Source organism: Homalodisca vitripennis, chromosome 2 (assembly GCF_021130785.1).
Source record: "Homalodisca vitripennis isolate AUS2020 chromosome 2, UT_GWSS_2.1, whole genome shotgun sequence".
In the NCBI taxonomy this organism is placed as follows: domain Eukaryota; kingdom Metazoa; phylum Arthropoda; class Insecta; order Hemiptera; family Cicadellidae; genus Homalodisca; species Homalodisca vitripennis.
The window spans coordinates 102129748-102149343 of NC_060208.1; the positions used below are offsets into that span (position 1 = coordinate 102129748).

Consider the following 19596-nt stretch of genomic DNA (forward strand, 5'->3'; position numbering starts at 1 on the left):
AGTTCGTTTGTTTGGTCGCACTGTTATGACAGGTTAGAGGTTATAATTTGTTATTTTAAATGTTTGACTAGCAATACGCGCTGTTTCTTCTCAATCGACTGAATTACGATTGATTGCAGAGTGATTTAAACTAATAATTTACTTAACACTATCAACATTTGTCAATAGTATGACATAACCTATAAACTCAGTTTCTCAACTTTTGTGTCAATCTAACAATTAATCAATCAATCATAGTTTACGATAATGAAATATCAGTGTACAATTATTTACCTTTATTGTTGTAGTTGTTGTAAATGACGAATCTAAGCACTCCACATTTTCACGAATAAACATAGTTATCTGCTTTATCCCGTGCGGCGGACCCACAGTTATCTGCTTTATCCCGTGCGGATCCCGTGCGGCGGACCCACTGGACGGGCATCGTAACGTTACCGGGCGTTACACTTTTTCATGAGTGACTCCGAACCGCAACCTAATTTAAGACGTTGTCACGTCAAAAGGTCTCAATTATTACACAATTTAATTAAAAATCCAATGATACCAAGTTTCTAAAAATTGGTTGTGAAATAAGGAAGATAGTTTGTTTTTTTGAACCAATTACCAAACAATATCCGCCTTTATTATATGACATCACTGAATGTGGGCTGCAACAATCAGCTGTTTTGATTTTAGCTCTAATCAGGTGGTTTTAACATTACATTGCTGCACTGTGGTCATAATATCCTTAAAATTATTTCAAAATATAGGTTTTGATTAAGACGTCAGAAAAAACACTCTAATACATGTTGATTAGAGTGCCTACTGTCGAAAAACTCTTCATAAGGGAGGTGTATGTATCTATAGTAAGTCTTCAATCAAATCTGAGGTAATAGATGTCTCACGTTTTTGTCTGGAAGGCAGGTGCGAGCTTGCTGCTGCCAGGTTTCACCTTAGTAACACCTCATTTTTGATAATCACTGCTTATAAGCCACAGCCTTTTTCGTCCTCAATACAGGAGCACGAGACATTTTACAGGTGTTTATCAGAATGTCTGGAAAAAAGTCCAGATATCAGAACCATTGTTGTGGGCGACTTCAATGTCGACTTGTCTGTGTCTGATGGTAAAGTTGATGACTTGATTTACACCATGGCTTCTCATGACCTTAAAAATAAGGTAAAATCTTATACCAGGGAATTTAAAAACTCCAAGTCCCTGATTGACCATGTTTACACCGATCTCTCTGATGACGTTTGTAGTTGTTCCGTTTTAATTACTGCATTGTCCGATCACCATGCACTAGTGATCAGTGTCAAACTACCCACTTCAAGTGACTCAAGTCATCCTAAGTATCATCTCAAGCGATCGTTTTCTGATGATAATATCCGTATTTTCAAATATCTAATTGACAAGGAAACGTGGTCTAATGTTTATGAGGCTGGGACTATAAATGATAAAATGCGTCTATTCCAATCTTCAATCTCCTTTTATTTTGAACAGGCTTTTCCTGAAAAGAAAAGAAGAGTTCGCAAAGGTGCCTCACGCAGCAAAGTGTCCTTGAGTGATCACCAATTGAAACTTAGAGATATGGTTCTCCAGTGGTATTGCTTCACTAAAGATTTGGATTCTTCTGATCGGAGGAGAAAGCATTACTTATCATTGAAGAGAGAATACAAGTCTTGTGTTAGGCTTGCTAAGTCATCTAAGGTGCTTGATGTTATACAAAAATCTTCTAATAAAGTCAAAACTATGTGGGAGATCGTTAATGAAAGTAGAGGGAAGAATCAGTCTCCATGTAATGTCCCCCGCACCGTCAAAGATGACAAGGGAGTTGATATCAGTGATCCAAAACTGGTCTCAAACATGTTTAACAAATTCTTTATTGATGTGTCTAATAAATAGTGCATCAACCTCATCCAGTATTCCTCATTCTTATGTGCAGCCTGGATTGTGTACATCTTCATTTTTCTTATCACCAGTTACTAGGAGAGAGATAACAGATATCATCAGGTCTTTGAAGCCAAAGACGTCTTCTGGCTGCGACAGGATATCATCTAAATTGCTTATGTCATGTAGTGAATGTTTTGTTGACCCACTCGTTCACCTTATTAACTGTTCATTCGAAGGTGGAGTTTTCCCAGATTTGTTGAAGCTTTCTGTTGTGAAGCCCTTGCTTAAAAAAGGAAGAGTGGATGAACTCGATAATTTTAGACCAATATCTATCACATCAACGTTTTCAAAGATATTTGAAAGGGCAGTCTTAAATAGATTATGATCTTTTATTAATCACAACAGTATTTTGTTTGAGAATCAGTTTGGGTTTGTTAAAGGACGGTCAACTGTCAATGCAATGTTTACGCTCATCAACAAAATAGTAAATGCCTTGGATAGAGGTAGGTCTGCTTCCGGTGTCTTTTTCGATCTTCGGAAGGCTTTCGATGTGGTTTCCCATGACATCATGTTGGAAAAGCTCGAAGGCATTGGAGTTCGAGGAGTGGCGAACCAATGGCTTTCATCTTATTTGAGGGATCGTCGACAGGCCGTAGAAGTGTCCTTCATCGATGCTGCAGGCACTGTGAGGCGATGCTACTCGGATGTGCTGAGCGTTAAGGCGGGGGTGCCACAGGGCTCCATACTCGGCCCTCTTCTGTTTATTATATATGTAAACGACCTCAGGAGTTGTAATGCGGAGGCCCAGTTGTGTTTGTTTGCAGACGACACGTCCATCGTAATGGAAAACCAATGTCGTGAGGCCATGGAGGTTAGCACTTTTGTGGAGTCTAATAAGATTGTTCAATGGTTTAGGGAAAATGGTCTAGTGGTAAATGCTGCTAAAACCGCAATTGTTGAATTCGCAATCTCATCTAATAGCATTAATAATCTCAGCGTTTGGGTCGATGATATGGAAATCCTTTCTGAACAGCATGTTAGGTTTTTGGGATTGTCTATAGACAGAAACCTGAATTTTTCATCCCACATCGATTATGTAGCACGTAAGCTTTGTTCTGGAGTCTTTGTGCTTCGTAGACTGGCACCTTTTACAAACGCTGCGATCCTCTTAACAACCTACTACGCTCTAATTTTCCCTTATCTTTCGTATGCGGTGACAATCTGGGGATCGGAAAGTTGTCGTACAAAACGGCTTTTTGTCTTGCAGAAGAAGGCAGTGAGAATAGTAGCTGGCATCCGTCGAATGGAGACTTGCAGGCCTGTTTTTAAGGAACTTAAATTGCTTACCTTCCCAAGCATTTATGTTTTTCAGACCTTGATTTTCTTACAGCAGAACCATGGTGTTTTCCGGTCCCTTGTTCCTCAGTCGGGATACAGTCTTCGACAAAAACATAAACTGAATATTCCTTACCATTCCACTACTTTTTTTAAACATCACACCTTTTACAATGCCACGTCCCTTTTTAACGCTCTTCCTGATGCTCTTAGAGCTGAAAAGGATTTATTTTGTTTTAAAAGAATGCTTAAAGCTTATCTTATTGAACACTGTTTCTATTCTGTAGATGACTACATTAATAGCAATACGTAATTTATTTAGTCCTTCCTATGTATTTTGTTCCTATGTAAATTGTTCTCTACACATGATTGTACTAAGTTGACGCAAACCAATGCATTGTAATATGTTATATGGAATAAAGGATGTTTTGATTTGATTTGATTACCTACACCAAAAACTAAAACAGTAGTTATTGTAGCTCTTTACTGTTGATCGCTCAATACTTCTATTTAATATTTTGTTTTTTAAATGGAAGACCTCAGACTTACTTCTGACCCTTAGCTTGTAAATTTATACGGAGTTTGTAGATATGCTATTGATTACGGTGGTAAACGTAGTTGCCTAAATGATATTTAGTATTTATCCGTTCCATAGAGAGTATAATATGCCACACCTTGGGCCTGTACACTCAAACATTGTTTGATTTATTTTTATTTTCTTTTACGAAATTTCATCAAACAAATTCACTATACATAATAAGTTCTGTATTAATATAGGAATAACAACTGAGAATAACATCGATATTATTACTCGACCACTCGATGCGGCCAGATCAGTTTTGGACGGTAGGGTCGGTAGTGCACGGACGGGTTTCGTCAGCCTCGTCAAAATTATGTGTGGACCTACAGTCCTACAATCGATATTTGCAGGTTGATTTTACTCTGTATATTTCATATTATTGGTAGACGGCCGATATATAACGAGCAACGATGTTAAGGCAAAAATAAGGAGTTTCAAGTTTTTATATGTTTAATAGCTGATACCCGCGCCTTCGTACGGAATTTTTGTAGAATAACTGGTACGTCATAGACATCTCCATCATGTCTTTAAAAAAATTGCATACTACTGATGAAATAAATTATGGCCATTAGAAGATATTCCAATTTTAATTTCAATGCAACATTCCATGATTTTTTAACTAATGTTCTAATGTAATTACAAATCACAATCCCTCCTTTCCTATAATACAGTAGGTAATAAAAGACTTATGATACACATTTGAAAATAGGGTTACTCATAAAAGGAGCAACAAAACATATATGTGAGAATATTGTACATGTAATAGTTGATTACATTTAATATGAAAGTCCCAATATGAATTCTATTATTCATTCTCGTAATATGACACTAATTATCATCGATACCGTTATAAAAAGTAATATAATCGAGGGTATAATCCTTTACCAGAGGGATATATCTGCTAGAGGTAAGATAGACAGAAGTCGACCAAACATTTTTTTATATTAACTAGTTAGGAAGAAACCTTTGCGGATTAATATACGTCATCCTTAGCTACCAATGCCAATGTGGTGTTTTTATCACAGTGTTAAGTTCATAAACTAATATGCATCTTCAAGTTGTAGCCTCATGTGAAATATACCTTCCTTCCGACTCAGCCGGAAGGGATATTTCGTATTTGATGTGTTTATATTCCTTTCCTTATGAAGAATAATAAGGCATGATTCTATAAAAGACATAGACTAATTGTGTATAAAAACCATAATTAATTACATTTTACCTTCCGTAATATTCCAAAAATCGACTCAAAAATAGCTTTTAATTTCACAAAAATGTACAACCGTAGATACAGCAGTAAATATCTTATATTCAAAAGGAAAACAAATTATGGCATTTTATAGTATTCTTATAGTTGATATGAAAGAACTTAATATACAATAATACAAATCTTATACCTCAAAAGAATGAATCCATACATCTAAATTAAGACAGCTAATTAAAATTAAAAACAAAAGCAGCATTTATCATTAGTTTTAATTTGTCTCTAATTACTGTATACTCGTAATTAAAAAAAGTAAAGAGAAAAGAGCCTACATGGGCTTTCTGTGCATAGAGAAAGAGTTTTATGTTTTTTAATAATATATATATATATATATATATATATATATATATATATATATATATATATATATATATATATATACATACATATTTAGCAGTGCGTTAATTAATTTTATAAACGTATTAACTGAAAGAGTAAACTGAAATAGAATAAATGAAGGATATGATTTAATTAATTATTTTAATAGGTGATATTTAGAAAAAATTAAGAAAGCAAAGTCATGAGTGAAAATTGTTACAAAAACATGACAATGAGTGTGGGAGGGAGGAGTCTATTAGGTCTATTAGCCTTGTTAGTCGGAGCATTATTATGTAATATTAAGTCTATGGTAATTTTGAAGAGAAAATAGGTATATTTGATTATTATTTTATTTAATCGTTTATCGGAAATTGCAAAACAATCGTAGGTAGTAGCTTATAAGTAGCAGCGTCACAAAAATCCAGATAACAACTATTATATTTATGATTAAATTGAATATGTAAAAGATAAATATCCTTTTTGCTGGTTGAATGCTAGGGGGTGCTAATTCAGCGCCTGGTCCGTGTCCGTGCGCTGAATTAGCACCCCCTTGTAGTCGGGCACAAGTGAGTACAAAGGAAAGACCGGCAAAGCGATCAAGGTATGATGACAATGGCCATGCTCCAAACATGGACTTTACTCATGGTTTGGGTTTAGACGTTCAACCGACTCATAAGCGAGTCAATTGTAGCGCAGCAAGCCTTTCTCAAGATGACATGGTTCATTTTAAAGACCTTTTATACGCAAACAAAAATAAAATTGACAAAAACAAATTTTTATTGAAGTATTTAGTTATTAAGGATCCCACTAGGGTAACTACAACTGCCATTGATAGAAAACGAAAAAGATCTATAACGATAACGTATTTTGTTACAAACGAGATAGAGAGAATATTGAGGTTTGTGCTAGAACATTTAGAAGCATTTTAAATGTGTCTGAAAATAGAATCAGTAGGATTGCTGGCCAGTTTCATGTGCATGGTGAAATGCCTGCTGATAAAAGGGGTGGAAGGCGTTTAAATGAAAGAGATGAGGAACAAACACAACGTATAAAAAGGCACATTTTGAAGTACAAATGTCGGGAATCTCATTACTCAAGACGACACACAACCAGATCCTATTTGCCCCCAGAATTAAATATATGAAAAATGTGGGAGCGCTACTGCCAAGAACGTACCAGCGAAGGGTATGTTCAGTGTTCCTTATCAAAATAAAAAAACGTGTTTTACAAGAGCTTTAACTTGGGGTTTGGAAATCCTCGCTCTGACACATGTTCTACATGTGCTAGCTATTTGGTCAAAGTTAAGGCCAGTAGTGATTTGGATGAAAAGAACAGCCTACGTACAGAATACAGGTTGCATAAAATGAGGGCTAAGAAGTTCTACCAGATGTTGAAGGTTCGTGATGATGACACGATAACTATAATGTTTTGACTGCCAACAATACCAGCCCTTGCCACATTTAAGTGTTGGTGAGATTTTCTATAGCCGTCAGGTGTGGCTTTATAACTGCACAATACTTGTTTTAGACAAAGATAACAAGTTTGAGAATGTGCATCACTATGGTTAAAGACCCAATGCAATCGTGGATCCAATGAAATCACATCTGCTCTCAACGATTTTATAAAATCCGTTGAGACCCAGCTTCAAAATGAAAACAAAAGTGAAGTAAAACTTCGCCTATTATCTGATGCATGTGGGTCACATAACAGGAATTTCACTGTTATGGCAATGCTTATGCGTTTGATGGAAAAAACAAAAGTGTTTAAAGAGGTAAAGCACTTTTTCCCGATAAGGGGCCACAGTAACTTACCTCTGGACAGAGTGTTTGGTAATGTTGAAAAAAGTACAGAGAAATGGAATCTATCACCGTGCCCTCTGACTACTACAATATTTTTAACAAGTTTGGAAAATGTATGGTATTAGGTAAAGATTGGGATGTGTATGACTTCAAAAACACCAAGTGATTTATTACTTAATAAGAAAACTCCTTCTTAATATAGCAGGCAAAAGTGTTATCTATGAAAAGGGTAAAGTGACTGTGCAAACTACCTACACTGGACCTTGTGTTGAAGTGGAACTGCAAGCTAGTGATGTAAGTACTCTTAAAGCGATGAACAAGATAAGTAAAGTTTATTACAAGAACCATTTTTGGTTTTTTGGTGCTAGCTGCGAATAAGCTGAAGATTTCTACAATGCAGTGTTTGGTAATACTACAAACAAAAATGATGACAATAAAGGAGCTGATTACAATGAGGATGAAGACACTATTATCTAATACTGACTTCATTGACTATAATCCAACTTGAAGCAAATAATATACTTAATTAATTAATTGTACTTATAACCACCGTTTTTATTATTTTTTATGTGTGTTAATAAAGAAAGTTTGTAAAAAGTTATTTTAAGTGTTGTTTATTTTCATAACATATCACTTAGTGGTGGTTTTAGTAGTAAGCAACTCTTAAAAACACACAGCCTCACTGTATTAGTAGGTATTAAATAAATATAATAAATAAAAATAATCATTTATAAAAGCTGCATATAATACTTTTACTATTAGTGTGCAAATTCTTTTTCAGGAAGATTTTCATTATGTAGAAGATACTTAGTTTTGAAAAATTTGCACTTTTTAAACATTTTTTGTATAAAATGTTTTTTTTTAATTTTTCTTGTTAATAATGTGACTAACTAAGGGTTACCCTCTCAAAATTATATATTTTTTGGAGAAATATATTTTGAAGGGTTTACTTGGAAACTAAAAAAAAACATTCTCCTGAAAACTCTGTTTCTGGTAAGATACTGATTTTTGTAAAACCTCCCCTCAATTATGTTAATATTATTAATTAATTTCATTTCATATAGTCAGTGTTTTATTTGATCTTTGCTTCCATAATTAATTATTATAAATGTATCAGTCCCATAATAAATTCAAATTTGCCACATATCTCACATAAAAAGTACAGTTTACCTCGCTTCGTCTAAACTATTAGTATTGCTGCTATGTTCAATGTCATGGGAATGTCAACAAACGAATCAATAGATTTTTGTTTACTTTGATTGCTTCAGTGTTTGGTTATGTTGTGTTGACAGTAAAGTTGACACTTACGACATATGATTGATAACAGTAATATTGTGACGAACTCGTAAGTATGTCTTGATTGTGTAATAGTTGTATTGTTTCAGCAACATTGATATATTCGGAGTTTGTTAAAGATAAAAGAAATTCTTTTTTATTATAATCTGACAATGCCGATGTAACGGCTTGTATCTCATTTCTCAAACAGTCAAAAGGAAGTCTAGCCCAGAGTTTCAATAGTTAGGTTTTTTTTGGATCTGGTAAGGTATGTGATAAAAATTATAATTATTTTCAAGCAATACCAGAAGTGGCAATAAAATGTGTAGGCCTATAGTGTTGCAGTATTATAGACCTGCTGAAAGTAACTCTTTTAATAATTATTCAACCAAATATTTATTCATATTATATTATACTGTAATGTAATGTTCCAATTATTATATTACATACCACATAATTTTTCAGAACTAATTAGGGGTAGGGTACGATAAGCGGACCCGGTTTTTTATATCGAAATTGGCAAACGATATTACTTTATCATAACCATCGATATAATCAATCGATACTGATGAATTATTTTGAACTATTAACAAATAATCTATATCAACAGCTGTAAACACTCTAAAATAATACACGTAGGATAATATTTCAATTTTACATAAGTAATTCTGATTATTAAAAATGGCAGTCAATCTTGGAAAACTACACGACGACGTTGCTTTTTCGTGGCTTCAACATGTTGGACTCGTACCGAAAAACCCATTATGTGAAATATTGTGGGCAGCCATTCTTTTTATAACAGACACCTCATTGTTAAAAAATGAAATAAATTTAAAGTTAGTTTTTAAGACAAATTTATGTGTAAAATACTTTATTTACCAAATCCAAAGAAAATAGTTTAAATAGAAGAAGTATATTTATTTTTATTCTATGTTAAAGTTGCCTGTGATGAGACAGTCTACTAATAACAATAATCTAGTTTTTAAAAACAGCTGATTTTTTTTTTTTGTTTTTTATTGTGTGGGGGTGTTTTTTTTTTTTTGTTTTTTTTTTTTTTGGGGGGGGGGGGGGGGGGGGGGGGGGGGGGGGGGGGGGGGGGTGTTGTGTTTTTTTATTTTTTTTTTTTTTTTTTTTTTTTTTTTTTTTTTTTTTTTTTTTTTTTTTTTTTTTTTTTTTTTTGTTTTTGTTTTTTTTTTTTTTGTGTTTTTTTTTTTTTTCTTTTTTTTTTTTGTTTTTTTTTTTTGTTTTTTTTTTTTTTTTTTTTGTGTGTGTGGTGTTTTTTTTTTTTTGTTGTTTTTTTGTTTTTTTTTTTTTTTGTGTGTGTGTGTTTGTGTTTTGTACCCTAGTGTATAATGTTACCTCAGATTTGAGGTTAAGAGAGGAAGCTTGGAAATTTTACATAAACTTGAGCTGAATTTAAATAAACTTGGTAAGTAAACAAGTCCTTATTTCCAATAAGTTCTGTCCCCGTATGTCAGCAGTGTCACATACGTAACAAGAAACATGAAAAAGTGTTAAACGCACTCATCTAGAATGTTGACATGGATAACATTTGTAAAAGTAAGGTTAAGTTAATGATTGTTAAATATGATAATTTTTTTATTTTATTTTAAATATTATTCTTTGGCATGTAACTGTGTTACGTATGTGACACATCAAAATGTAAAACGTACGTGACACATTAAGTATGAATACAAAACCCGGTCAATTTGAAGAAGAATTAACTTTAGGAAGTTTGTTAACCTAGCTATCTACCAAGTTAATCTAGTTTATTTGTTTATTTTAAAGCCTCCCAGACTGATTTATGTACAAAAAATAAAGGTTGGCATAATGATAAAGTTTTATAGTATTTGCTGTGATAGTGAATGATTGAAGCATTTGTAAAAACTCTGTTTTGGACTATATAAAAGGTTCTTGTAAAAGAAATAATCAAATAGCATCCAGAATAAAACATTACATATATTTTCGTGATAACTGTGCCGGCCATATTAAAAGCCGGTACATCTATGTCAAATATTTGTTTTGCAGAGGAAGACTTTGATATTGCAAATGAACTCGGAATTTTTTTGCTTCCCAGCCATGGGAAGGGGGCTGTAGATGGTATTGGAGGGATGTAAAGAGGATTGTATGGAGAGCAGTAAAGGGTTTGGAAAGCTTTGTTAATACGCCAGAAGATTTCATACAGAGTGGCATTGGAAAAATGCATAGAAATTCGCTATTTTTGTTCAAAGGAAAAATAAACGTAATAGAAAAACAACTTGAGGAGAGATGGGTAAAAATCAACGAAAGAACTGGTAATCAAGCATGCACCCCTTTGATCACGAGATACAGATTACAGGACATAAAATTCACTCAATGCTTAAGCTGACATTAAGGAAGAAGAATATAGGACACTACAAAACTGTCACCCCACAGACTACGGCTACACTATGGAAGATGCCTACAGTGATGAATCTATTAAGATAAAGTATGAGAGTACTGGAATAGAATATGCCACAGGATGGGAGACAGATTGAAGAGCCCATTATCAAACACTGATAGAAATGTTCCAAACACCCAAATCCTGTGACTTTGTATTAGTGAAATTAATTAAGTAATAAAATAAAGAATTTCGCTACGTAGCAGTTTGCCAGAGCAAAGTAAATGAAGATATTGTAGTTACATTTCTTGAAAAGTATGGGATGATACTACACTGTTTTAAATTGATGAAATGAGAAAGGCTCCGTGCTACTAAAGACATTATTCGGGTATTGGGGAACAACCTAAAATTAGAAACCGTTGAGATTTCGTGTACTTTGTATTCAGTTTCCAAAAACGTGTAACATGTTAAAGAAGTGTGACTAAGTTGTGTTAGTTTATAATTAGAACAAAAGTGTACCCAACTTATTTAAAAATGTAATATTTTAGAAATAAGTACAGTATAAAGGAACCTTTAATATACAGTATGTGTGAATTAGTACCAAAGTTTTATTGTTAACGTTTTCCTATGTGAATTGATAACATTTACCTATTTTGTGGTTCAGTTCCATTGTAAGGATATCACTTTTAGATAGAATAAGTTGTAATTTTATCATAAATAGTGTTCATGTACTCTAGTGTACACTGTCGACATTCGTAACAAACAACCTGTCACATACGTAACAACAAATATCACAATTTTTAAACAATATTCAAAACATGTAGTACATTGATTTAATTAAGAGTTTGTACGTCAAATATTAATTAGGAATGCAAATTTAATTTATTTTTAATTTTATTGAAGGAAAAATAACAGAATTTTACCATTATGTACCTAACACTCCCCCCCCCCAAAGACAACGATCTAACCCTACACCCCCCCACCCCCCCCCCCCCCCCCCCCCCCCCCCCCCCCCCCCCCTCCTAAGGATGAGTCCTTTCATGTCACAAACGTAACAGCCATAAAAGAAACATGTATTGGCCATGGAAATAATAAAATTTCTTGTGACCAATTTTGTATACTTTTGAATAAAAATCACCTTCTAACACTGAACCTGTGAAAAATGTATTTATATAATTTACTTTATTTATAGTTACACCGTAAAATGTGTCTAAGTGTCACATACCGTAACAAAAGAATGGCTGTGGGAAAGAAACAACTGTAACTGTGAGAGGAGTAAATATGGCCGACTTTAGTTTTCCTAATTTTGGTTATATTTGTTTGATCCCTGTAAATATTAAATTCATATTTTAATTTAAAACATATGATTGTTATTGAGAACTATAGGTACTCTTATATCGATTGATAGTCTAGGATTTGAGATGCGAATATTAGGTACGATGACTATATTCTTCGATATAAAAAACCGGGTCCGCTTATCGTACCCTACCCCTAATTAGGCTAATGGGAAATAGTGAGGACCTAACAGTTGTAGAATATTTTTTTTTTAAATTTAGTCTACTTTTTTAAAGGAGCAGCCATGGTAACCTAAAGGAGGAGGAGTCTGACAGGGTATATGTATATGTTGCTGTATACACAGTTATACTAGCTGAGACTATTGGAGCTGCAATATAATAAGCGGCCACCAACATAATCGGATGATGTTTATAGAATCATTGATATTCATGACCATCCAAAGGACTGAAAACAAAATGTTAGTCCAAATAACGTAATAGATATTTCAAAGGACAATATGGTTTGGCTAGTTTTCAATCTCAGAAATTAATGTATAAATATTAGTATAATTTACAAATTAAAATATATAATATAATTACAACAAAACAATAACATTAAGCCTACTTACTTTAGTTATTTTCAAAGATAAATGTGACTGCTTGTGAAATAAAGAAGATGTACGTCACTCCTTGCCACCAAAATAACAAAACACATGATTTTAATTTTGAGTTTATTTCCAAACACGTTTTTACTTTGAATATATTTTGACCGATGATGTCCAATTGAATTAAGTTTTAGGCTTTAGGCCTAAATGTTAGTTTAGAGGAGCTATATTTTTCTATGGAAAAGAAAGGGTAGACTTTAATAAGGCCTACACTCGTTATCCAGTTGTTTTTGTCAAATTGTTCGATGTTTTTATCCGAAGGCATAATTCGATATTACAATTTATTTAACTTAGCATATGATTTCACCTTATTACTTACAGCAGTTTTAATGTAAACAATAAACAGCAAGAAGTAACTAATATTTTGAGACTGAAAATGGTGATGAATATGAGGAAAATATGTGAGATATTTCTCTCAAGTGACGAGACTAGTTTAAGTGGCTTCACATGTACGTTTGGCTCCTGGTAACCCATGGGGAGAATTCTTTCCTCCATTTCACAAAAGCTGTTACTCATTGCTATCAAGCTGGGCAAGTTATAAATATTGAAGGTTTCTTTCATTTGTAAATTTAGGCCTTAGTTGGTTTTGTTGTTTTGTAATGTTAGTGTTAAATTTGTTTTTAAAATTGTAATAAACGAGATTCTTCTTGCTACAATAATTTATTATAACTCTTATTGTGTATGATTTTTTCATATCGAAGTTGGATAGTATATCGAACAATTCGACAAAAACAACCGAATAACGAGTGTAGGCCGCTTATTAAAGTCTCCCCAAAACAAATGACTTGAAATAGTTGTTTAAATTGTATAAAATAACTAAATTGTATTAAACATACTCTGGAACAGCGTAGTACTACTATTACTTCAAAGGAAACACATGTTTGGAAGCATTTAAAAAATGCTCAAATAAATCACCACCAATAATCATAATTTCTTGTCGATACATATATTCTGATGATCGGTAATGCACGGTGGTCACTCCTGAGACCAGTTTTTAAAGATTTCTTTATTTATAAAAACATTTAGAGGCAATATTTCCATATTCATCGCCATTGTTCTTGTTGTCGTCATTAACCTTCTATACATAAAGGAAATAACAACAGCTGGTAATGACGCTACTAGTCTAATTGAAGAAAGCTAGCAATGATTAATTATGAATATCTATAGGTGAAATGTCGTACTCGATAATTAATATCGATATTTAAAATCGATAATCATCATCATGATTGAGTTAGTGGTCGCTTATTATACTGTAGTCACTATTTGGTAATAGGAACGGACCCTTTAAATATTCAGCAACAAAGTCTATAAATGTCTGCATTTTATTTTTTGAACCATACATTAAAAATAGCTGACGATAATTAATTGTAAATAACTAAAATTATGTTTTTTGGGTACTTTGGGATTATACCGACCACACTAGTATGAAGAACACAAAAATAGAAATTTATAGAAACAAACATGATAGAACGAAAAAACAACTCTTCAATTACAAAATTACAAACTTACAAGCATTTCCAGGTATTGTGATCGCTGTTATCTTATCTTTCTCGAGAATCCTGATTACGGCAGGCCGCGCGGCATCACGTGATTTGCACGGTACATAATTGCCTTTCCATTACAATTCAATTTATATTTCTGATTAGCCCCTCTAGAATTTGATATTTTACTGATAGGTACTATCTCGAGGGATGTTTTTCTTTCGTCGACATCAGCGCGGGGCAGCACCGAAGGTGCTGTCAATGCCCGCGCTGATGGCCGGAGGCACTCGCATTTTGGGTGGCGGAATGTGATCAAGAATAAAAACAAGTTTTTAGTGTTTTTTTAATAAAGAGTTTAGTTTGGTAAATGATTGTTTTTTGTTGAATTTTTGTGTTTGGAGAAATGTAGAGGTAAAACACGGAAGTACAACAAAGCGATGCACCAGCTGAACGGGCGGCGAGACTGCAATCACGTTATCTACTAGACGCTCGACTTTGACCTCTGTCTGAGGATGGGGAGGGGTTTGCGATAAGACAATTCCTGTTTTATATTGACGAAATATTGTTCTACGCTAATCTAGTAATCAGTAGAAACGAAATGTGAAATAACGATTCATGTCTGGGTGTGGTCGGTATAATCCCAAAGTACCGTTTTTTGTATTTAATACCGGTAGTTTAGGTATTTCTAAATTCTTTTAGTTGTATGTAGTGTAGTTGGGTTTTTCATTATGATACTCATGAATAATTGAACTATTTATTATATGTAGCTTTTTAAAAATATGTACAATATTATTATTCTCAAAGTAATTAAAGATAAATTAAATTATTTGTCGTAAGCCCATTTACAATTATAACCATTTTAATTGTTGCATTTTAATATTGTAGAATATCTACTGTATGGTAAAGAATTTAAATCAAGATGTTAGGATAGGCACTTTTATACAAAGAAATTGTATCTGTATGTTTGCATGGAGCAGATTTGAGTGACGGGATGAAACCGAATTGCAAACATGAGAAATGAGGAGCAGGATTAAATTGACTACAAACAACTGATATAAGGAATGGAGTTACTAGAAGGAGATTCAATGAAGAAGAAACATTAGAGAAGATAATTATTCTTTGTGCTATGTATGTGAAGAGGATGTGAGGATACAATTTGCCATAAAAGTAGCATGGCGCATAAGAGTAGAATGGATAGGAGACCAATAAGAAGACAAAACAAAAATGTGAAGGAAGTAGAGAGAGAGATGATGTAAAGAAGATGGTAAGAAAGAGAAGACGTGCTGAGTGGTGTTAATGATGCTGAAAATTGTGAAGGATGATGAGTTAGTAGATAGGTTTTTAATTATACATTTGTTTGTGGCTGACATAAATTTTTACAGTTGAAGAGTGTGGAGCCTTCAACCTTATGAGTGGGCTGTAATGTACAATCAGTTGGTGAGAGCTTTACCAAACGCCGTATCCCAAGGTCTACTAGCCACATATTGTCGAGTTGGGTGAGTTTTTTATTACAATTATTGTCTGCGAACAAAGAACACAATTTGTTAGTTTGTTAAGTTGATTGTGGTTATTGAACAATCAATTCATGTGAAATTTACAACTTTAGCTCTTTTAGTCGTTTATAGTTGTCAGTGTATTAATTTCTGTGTAGAAATAATTTGTTGTAGGCCTGCATGTTATGGCTATAAAAGCCTATTAGCGTTACCAACATATTGAATGTGGCAGTTTACTAAACTAATTTTTAAACTTCCATAGAAATTACTATTGTATTTGGTTGGTCACAATTAGTGTGTTATAGGACAAATTAACCAGGGCTTGGAAAACCATTCATTGATGCTTTCTCAAAATATTTTGTGGGAAGTAGTGTGTTTATTTATAAGTTTTGTTTTGCAAAGTTACAATGTTTACTTTAAAATGTGAATAAAAAAGTCTGTTGAGGCATTGTAAAACATATGGAGGTGAACAAACACTATTCTTGTTGTAGGTGACCAAACCTACCACATGTTTGCCAACTTCTCATAACCTCAATGTATAAAATTCCAACTTGCAAGATCTGACTCGTGATATATTATATTAAATTATGTTTAAAACTATGATTAATGTACATTAATTGGCCATTTTGTTGATTCAGGTATGCTCAGATATTTTGTTTTGCATTTTAATATTTAGATTTTGTTGTTAGTGGCTTCTCATATGTACTTAAACAACAAGTAATGGCTATATTTTTTATGGCTTTTTTATTCACGGTCCATGATTTTATTTTCAAAATGTACATACATAATTAACAATTATATGTAAGGTGTAGAACACAACACACACTCATACAGCAAGGACAAAGTAATATAATGTTACTCGTACATAGTGGATATACACCTCTTTATCATTTTGCTGTGTAGAATTGGTAACAGGTTATTATAATGTGCAATGTGCCAGCAACTTCCAACATAACCCCAGAATACAACTATAGACATATACCAAGAGTACTAAATATACATACCTTGTTTTAAACATTTTATCATACTTAAGAAACAACTTGATACAGTATAAAACTTTCAAAAAATTCAGATAAAAACACTGATACATACATCCAAATAATCAATGCAAGGATACATACATACATATATCCATATATACACATACACACATACATACTCATAAACAAAAACAACTTGAAAATTAGCAATTACATAAACATCTGTTATCATAAAGATATACATGACTTAAATAACGTACAGAATATTAATTAGCAACAGGAGGAGTAGTATTAATGAAAATGTAGCTATAATCTAGTAATGTAAGACAAAAGAGATACAAACGTAAATAGAACATATTAATAAAAAAATTACACATTTAAATTACAAATTAACATTTGTCAACAGCAAAGTCCTCAGGTTTTTAAAGAAAGTGTCATCTGTTGAGGAACAATATACTGAAATAGGCAAATAATTAAATAATTATGAAGCAGAAAATGTATAGAATCGTTTGTTGAATCACTTTTTTGTTACAATTATAAATCATAGATAGAAGATGTCTGGAAAGATATCAAAATCTTAAATTGTGTTCTCTCTTTGTAATACCTGTAGCACACCTCAGATTTATTTTGTATTAAGTGGAATTGAATAGAAATGTAGTAAAGTAAAAACATTCTTATAAAACATTTAATTGAATTCAATTAATTGAGTTTGATTTAGAAAAACATATTAATTTAGTATGCTTGTTAAGATATTTTATTATTAATTAGAAATCACCCATAATAATTAACACCTTAACAACCTTAACACTGGTTTTTTCACTATAGATTTCAGGTTAAGGTTAGTGAAATTTTGTTTTTCAGATCAAATATAATTTAAGAATTCAATAGGTTTAAAGAAAATTGGAACACATGTAATATGCTAGTAATTTATATAAAAATATTTTACCTTAGATTAATGAAGAGTAAATTTTCATCCACTTGTAAGAGAAAAATAAATTAAATTTTAAAAGAGTTGTCTTCAAATTTGACATCCCACAATATGATCATACATCTGATATCATGCAATCAGTTAATGAAATCTTTGTGCAAACACCAATTGATTAGTAAGTGATCAGTGCTGTCTGTATTGATGTGTGTTTTGTAGTGTGTGGTGCTGCTACAGTTCTGTTACTTTAATGGTTTAATTTCTAACTCATCAAAACAAAACGTTAATTCTAATCTGAGAAATTATTTAATATGTAAAATATTTTTACACCTTTCTGAAGTTGTTTACATGATAAATAATATTTATTTAAGATTTCTTCATAGAATAGTTACCGTGTGTAGAAGTAATTTATACAAGTACCAGTAAGTAACTGGTAAAGAAACGTTTAAATGACTAGAAATAAAAATAATCCTCTCCTGTGAATTTTATTCTTGTACGTTATATTTGACATAAACATTACAAAAGCATTCATATTATTTAATGGAATATAATTTTTATTTAATTTAAATGAATTTCTTGTTTAAAGAACAATTGATATACTTGCTGGTTTAACTCTTGATAGATTAAATTGTACTTCAAATACTGTAATTGTGAATACTGTACATATGGCTACACTGGGCTGTTACGAGTTTTAATGTTAAACTTATTTAAATTTTACCAGTGCACAATAATTATTTTATTGCTGATACTAATGGGTATAAAAGATCATTTAGTTTCTTGAATCACAATGTTAAATTTCCCATTATTAGATGTACATGGTCAATATCATTACTATCTTCTGTGGTTTACATTGATTCAAAACATTGCTGTTTTACATACTTATATACTAAAGAGTATTTACCGTTATTGTAGTGTTCCTTTTATTTCCAAACTTGCTTAAGTCTGTTTAATGTAGATAAAATAAATACATATACACGAGGGTCATCCACAAAGTAAAGAGCATTTGGAATATAGCCAAAAATGTCACATTAAAATATTTTATGTACTACAAATCTAATTGTAACTGTACTTTCTTGCTCTTCTAAATATTAAGGAGGTTTCTGGGAGGAAATTGTTGGACCTAATGGGAATTCATGGCTCTATTCATTGATGACAGATAATTAAATCAGTCTTAAAAAACGTATTGCCTTGGTAGCTGAGCATTAGCGAAGACTATTACTTAAGGAAGTAGAAAAAACTTTGTCTTCTATTTGTCTGCATAATACCTTGAGAACAAATTGATCCATATACTTGATTTTGTATAATGCTTCATTTCTATGTAGGCAAGATCGAATTGGATGATGTGCATTTTTCCCATGGAATTTCGAGAACAGACGGAGCTATAGACTGACAATTTGCATATTTAGCACTCAGGGGGGTTTTCAAAATTTCTTTTCTGTACGTTTATCTGCCTGTTTGGTTTCCTCAGGATATTTGAGGGACAAATTAAGCTATAGACTTGAAACCTCTGAAAATCTGAATGAAACTTCAGCTTCAGACCTGTTATTCTACATGTCGTCTGGCAAAACCCTACTTTGTTAGTACAAGTGCCTCAATAACCGTGGTGATTATATAGAGAAGTGAAGACATCAATAATTAGTATAATATAGGGATGGTTACAAAATCTTCTTTTAGAAACATACCAATTCTAATTGTGTTGCAATAGCTATACGTGACCAAACCTCTTAATGAATATTATTTCTACATTCAAAATCTCTTGCTCTGTTTGGACTATAAATCTCTTGATTTGCCTTTATATAGTTCATACAAGGTTGAACATTTTACACATCCAATAAGCAAGTGACTCTAAGAATTTAATAATTAACAGACTCTTCTATGGCAGCAATGTTATTTACCGTGGTCACAATTTTGTAATTTGAGTGCTAAAGCAAACTTGATTGCAAAACCAAAACTGTTCATACTTTATCTGATAAGCATACAA

At 32.5% G+C, this 19596-nt stretch overlaps 1 protein-coding gene across 6 annotated transcripts in view; it reads left to right on the forward strand.

Annotated features, from left to right (window-relative positions):
• Window positions 1-8052: 8052 nt before the first annotated feature.
• LOC124354476 (hydroxyacylglutathione hydrolase, mitochondrial) overlaps window positions 8053-19596 on the forward strand; it is a 30649-nt gene continuing 19105 nt past the window's right edge. The window contains exons 1-2 of one of the 6 annotated variants that reach the window (XM_046804954.1): window positions 8053-8156; window positions 15600-15713. In XM_046804954.1, the coding sequence (XP_046660910.1) occupies window positions 15640-15713 (74 nt within the window). In that variant the 5' untranslated portion in view covers window positions 8053-8156; window positions 15600-15639. Of the gene's footprint in view, window positions 8157-8208; window positions 8509-8558; window positions 8707-15599; window positions 15714-16208; window positions 16349-17816; window positions 17929-19596 lie in introns of those variants that run through there. The other 5 variants (XM_046804951.1, XM_046804953.1, XM_046804956.1 and 2 more) reach the window with 5 other exon arrangements.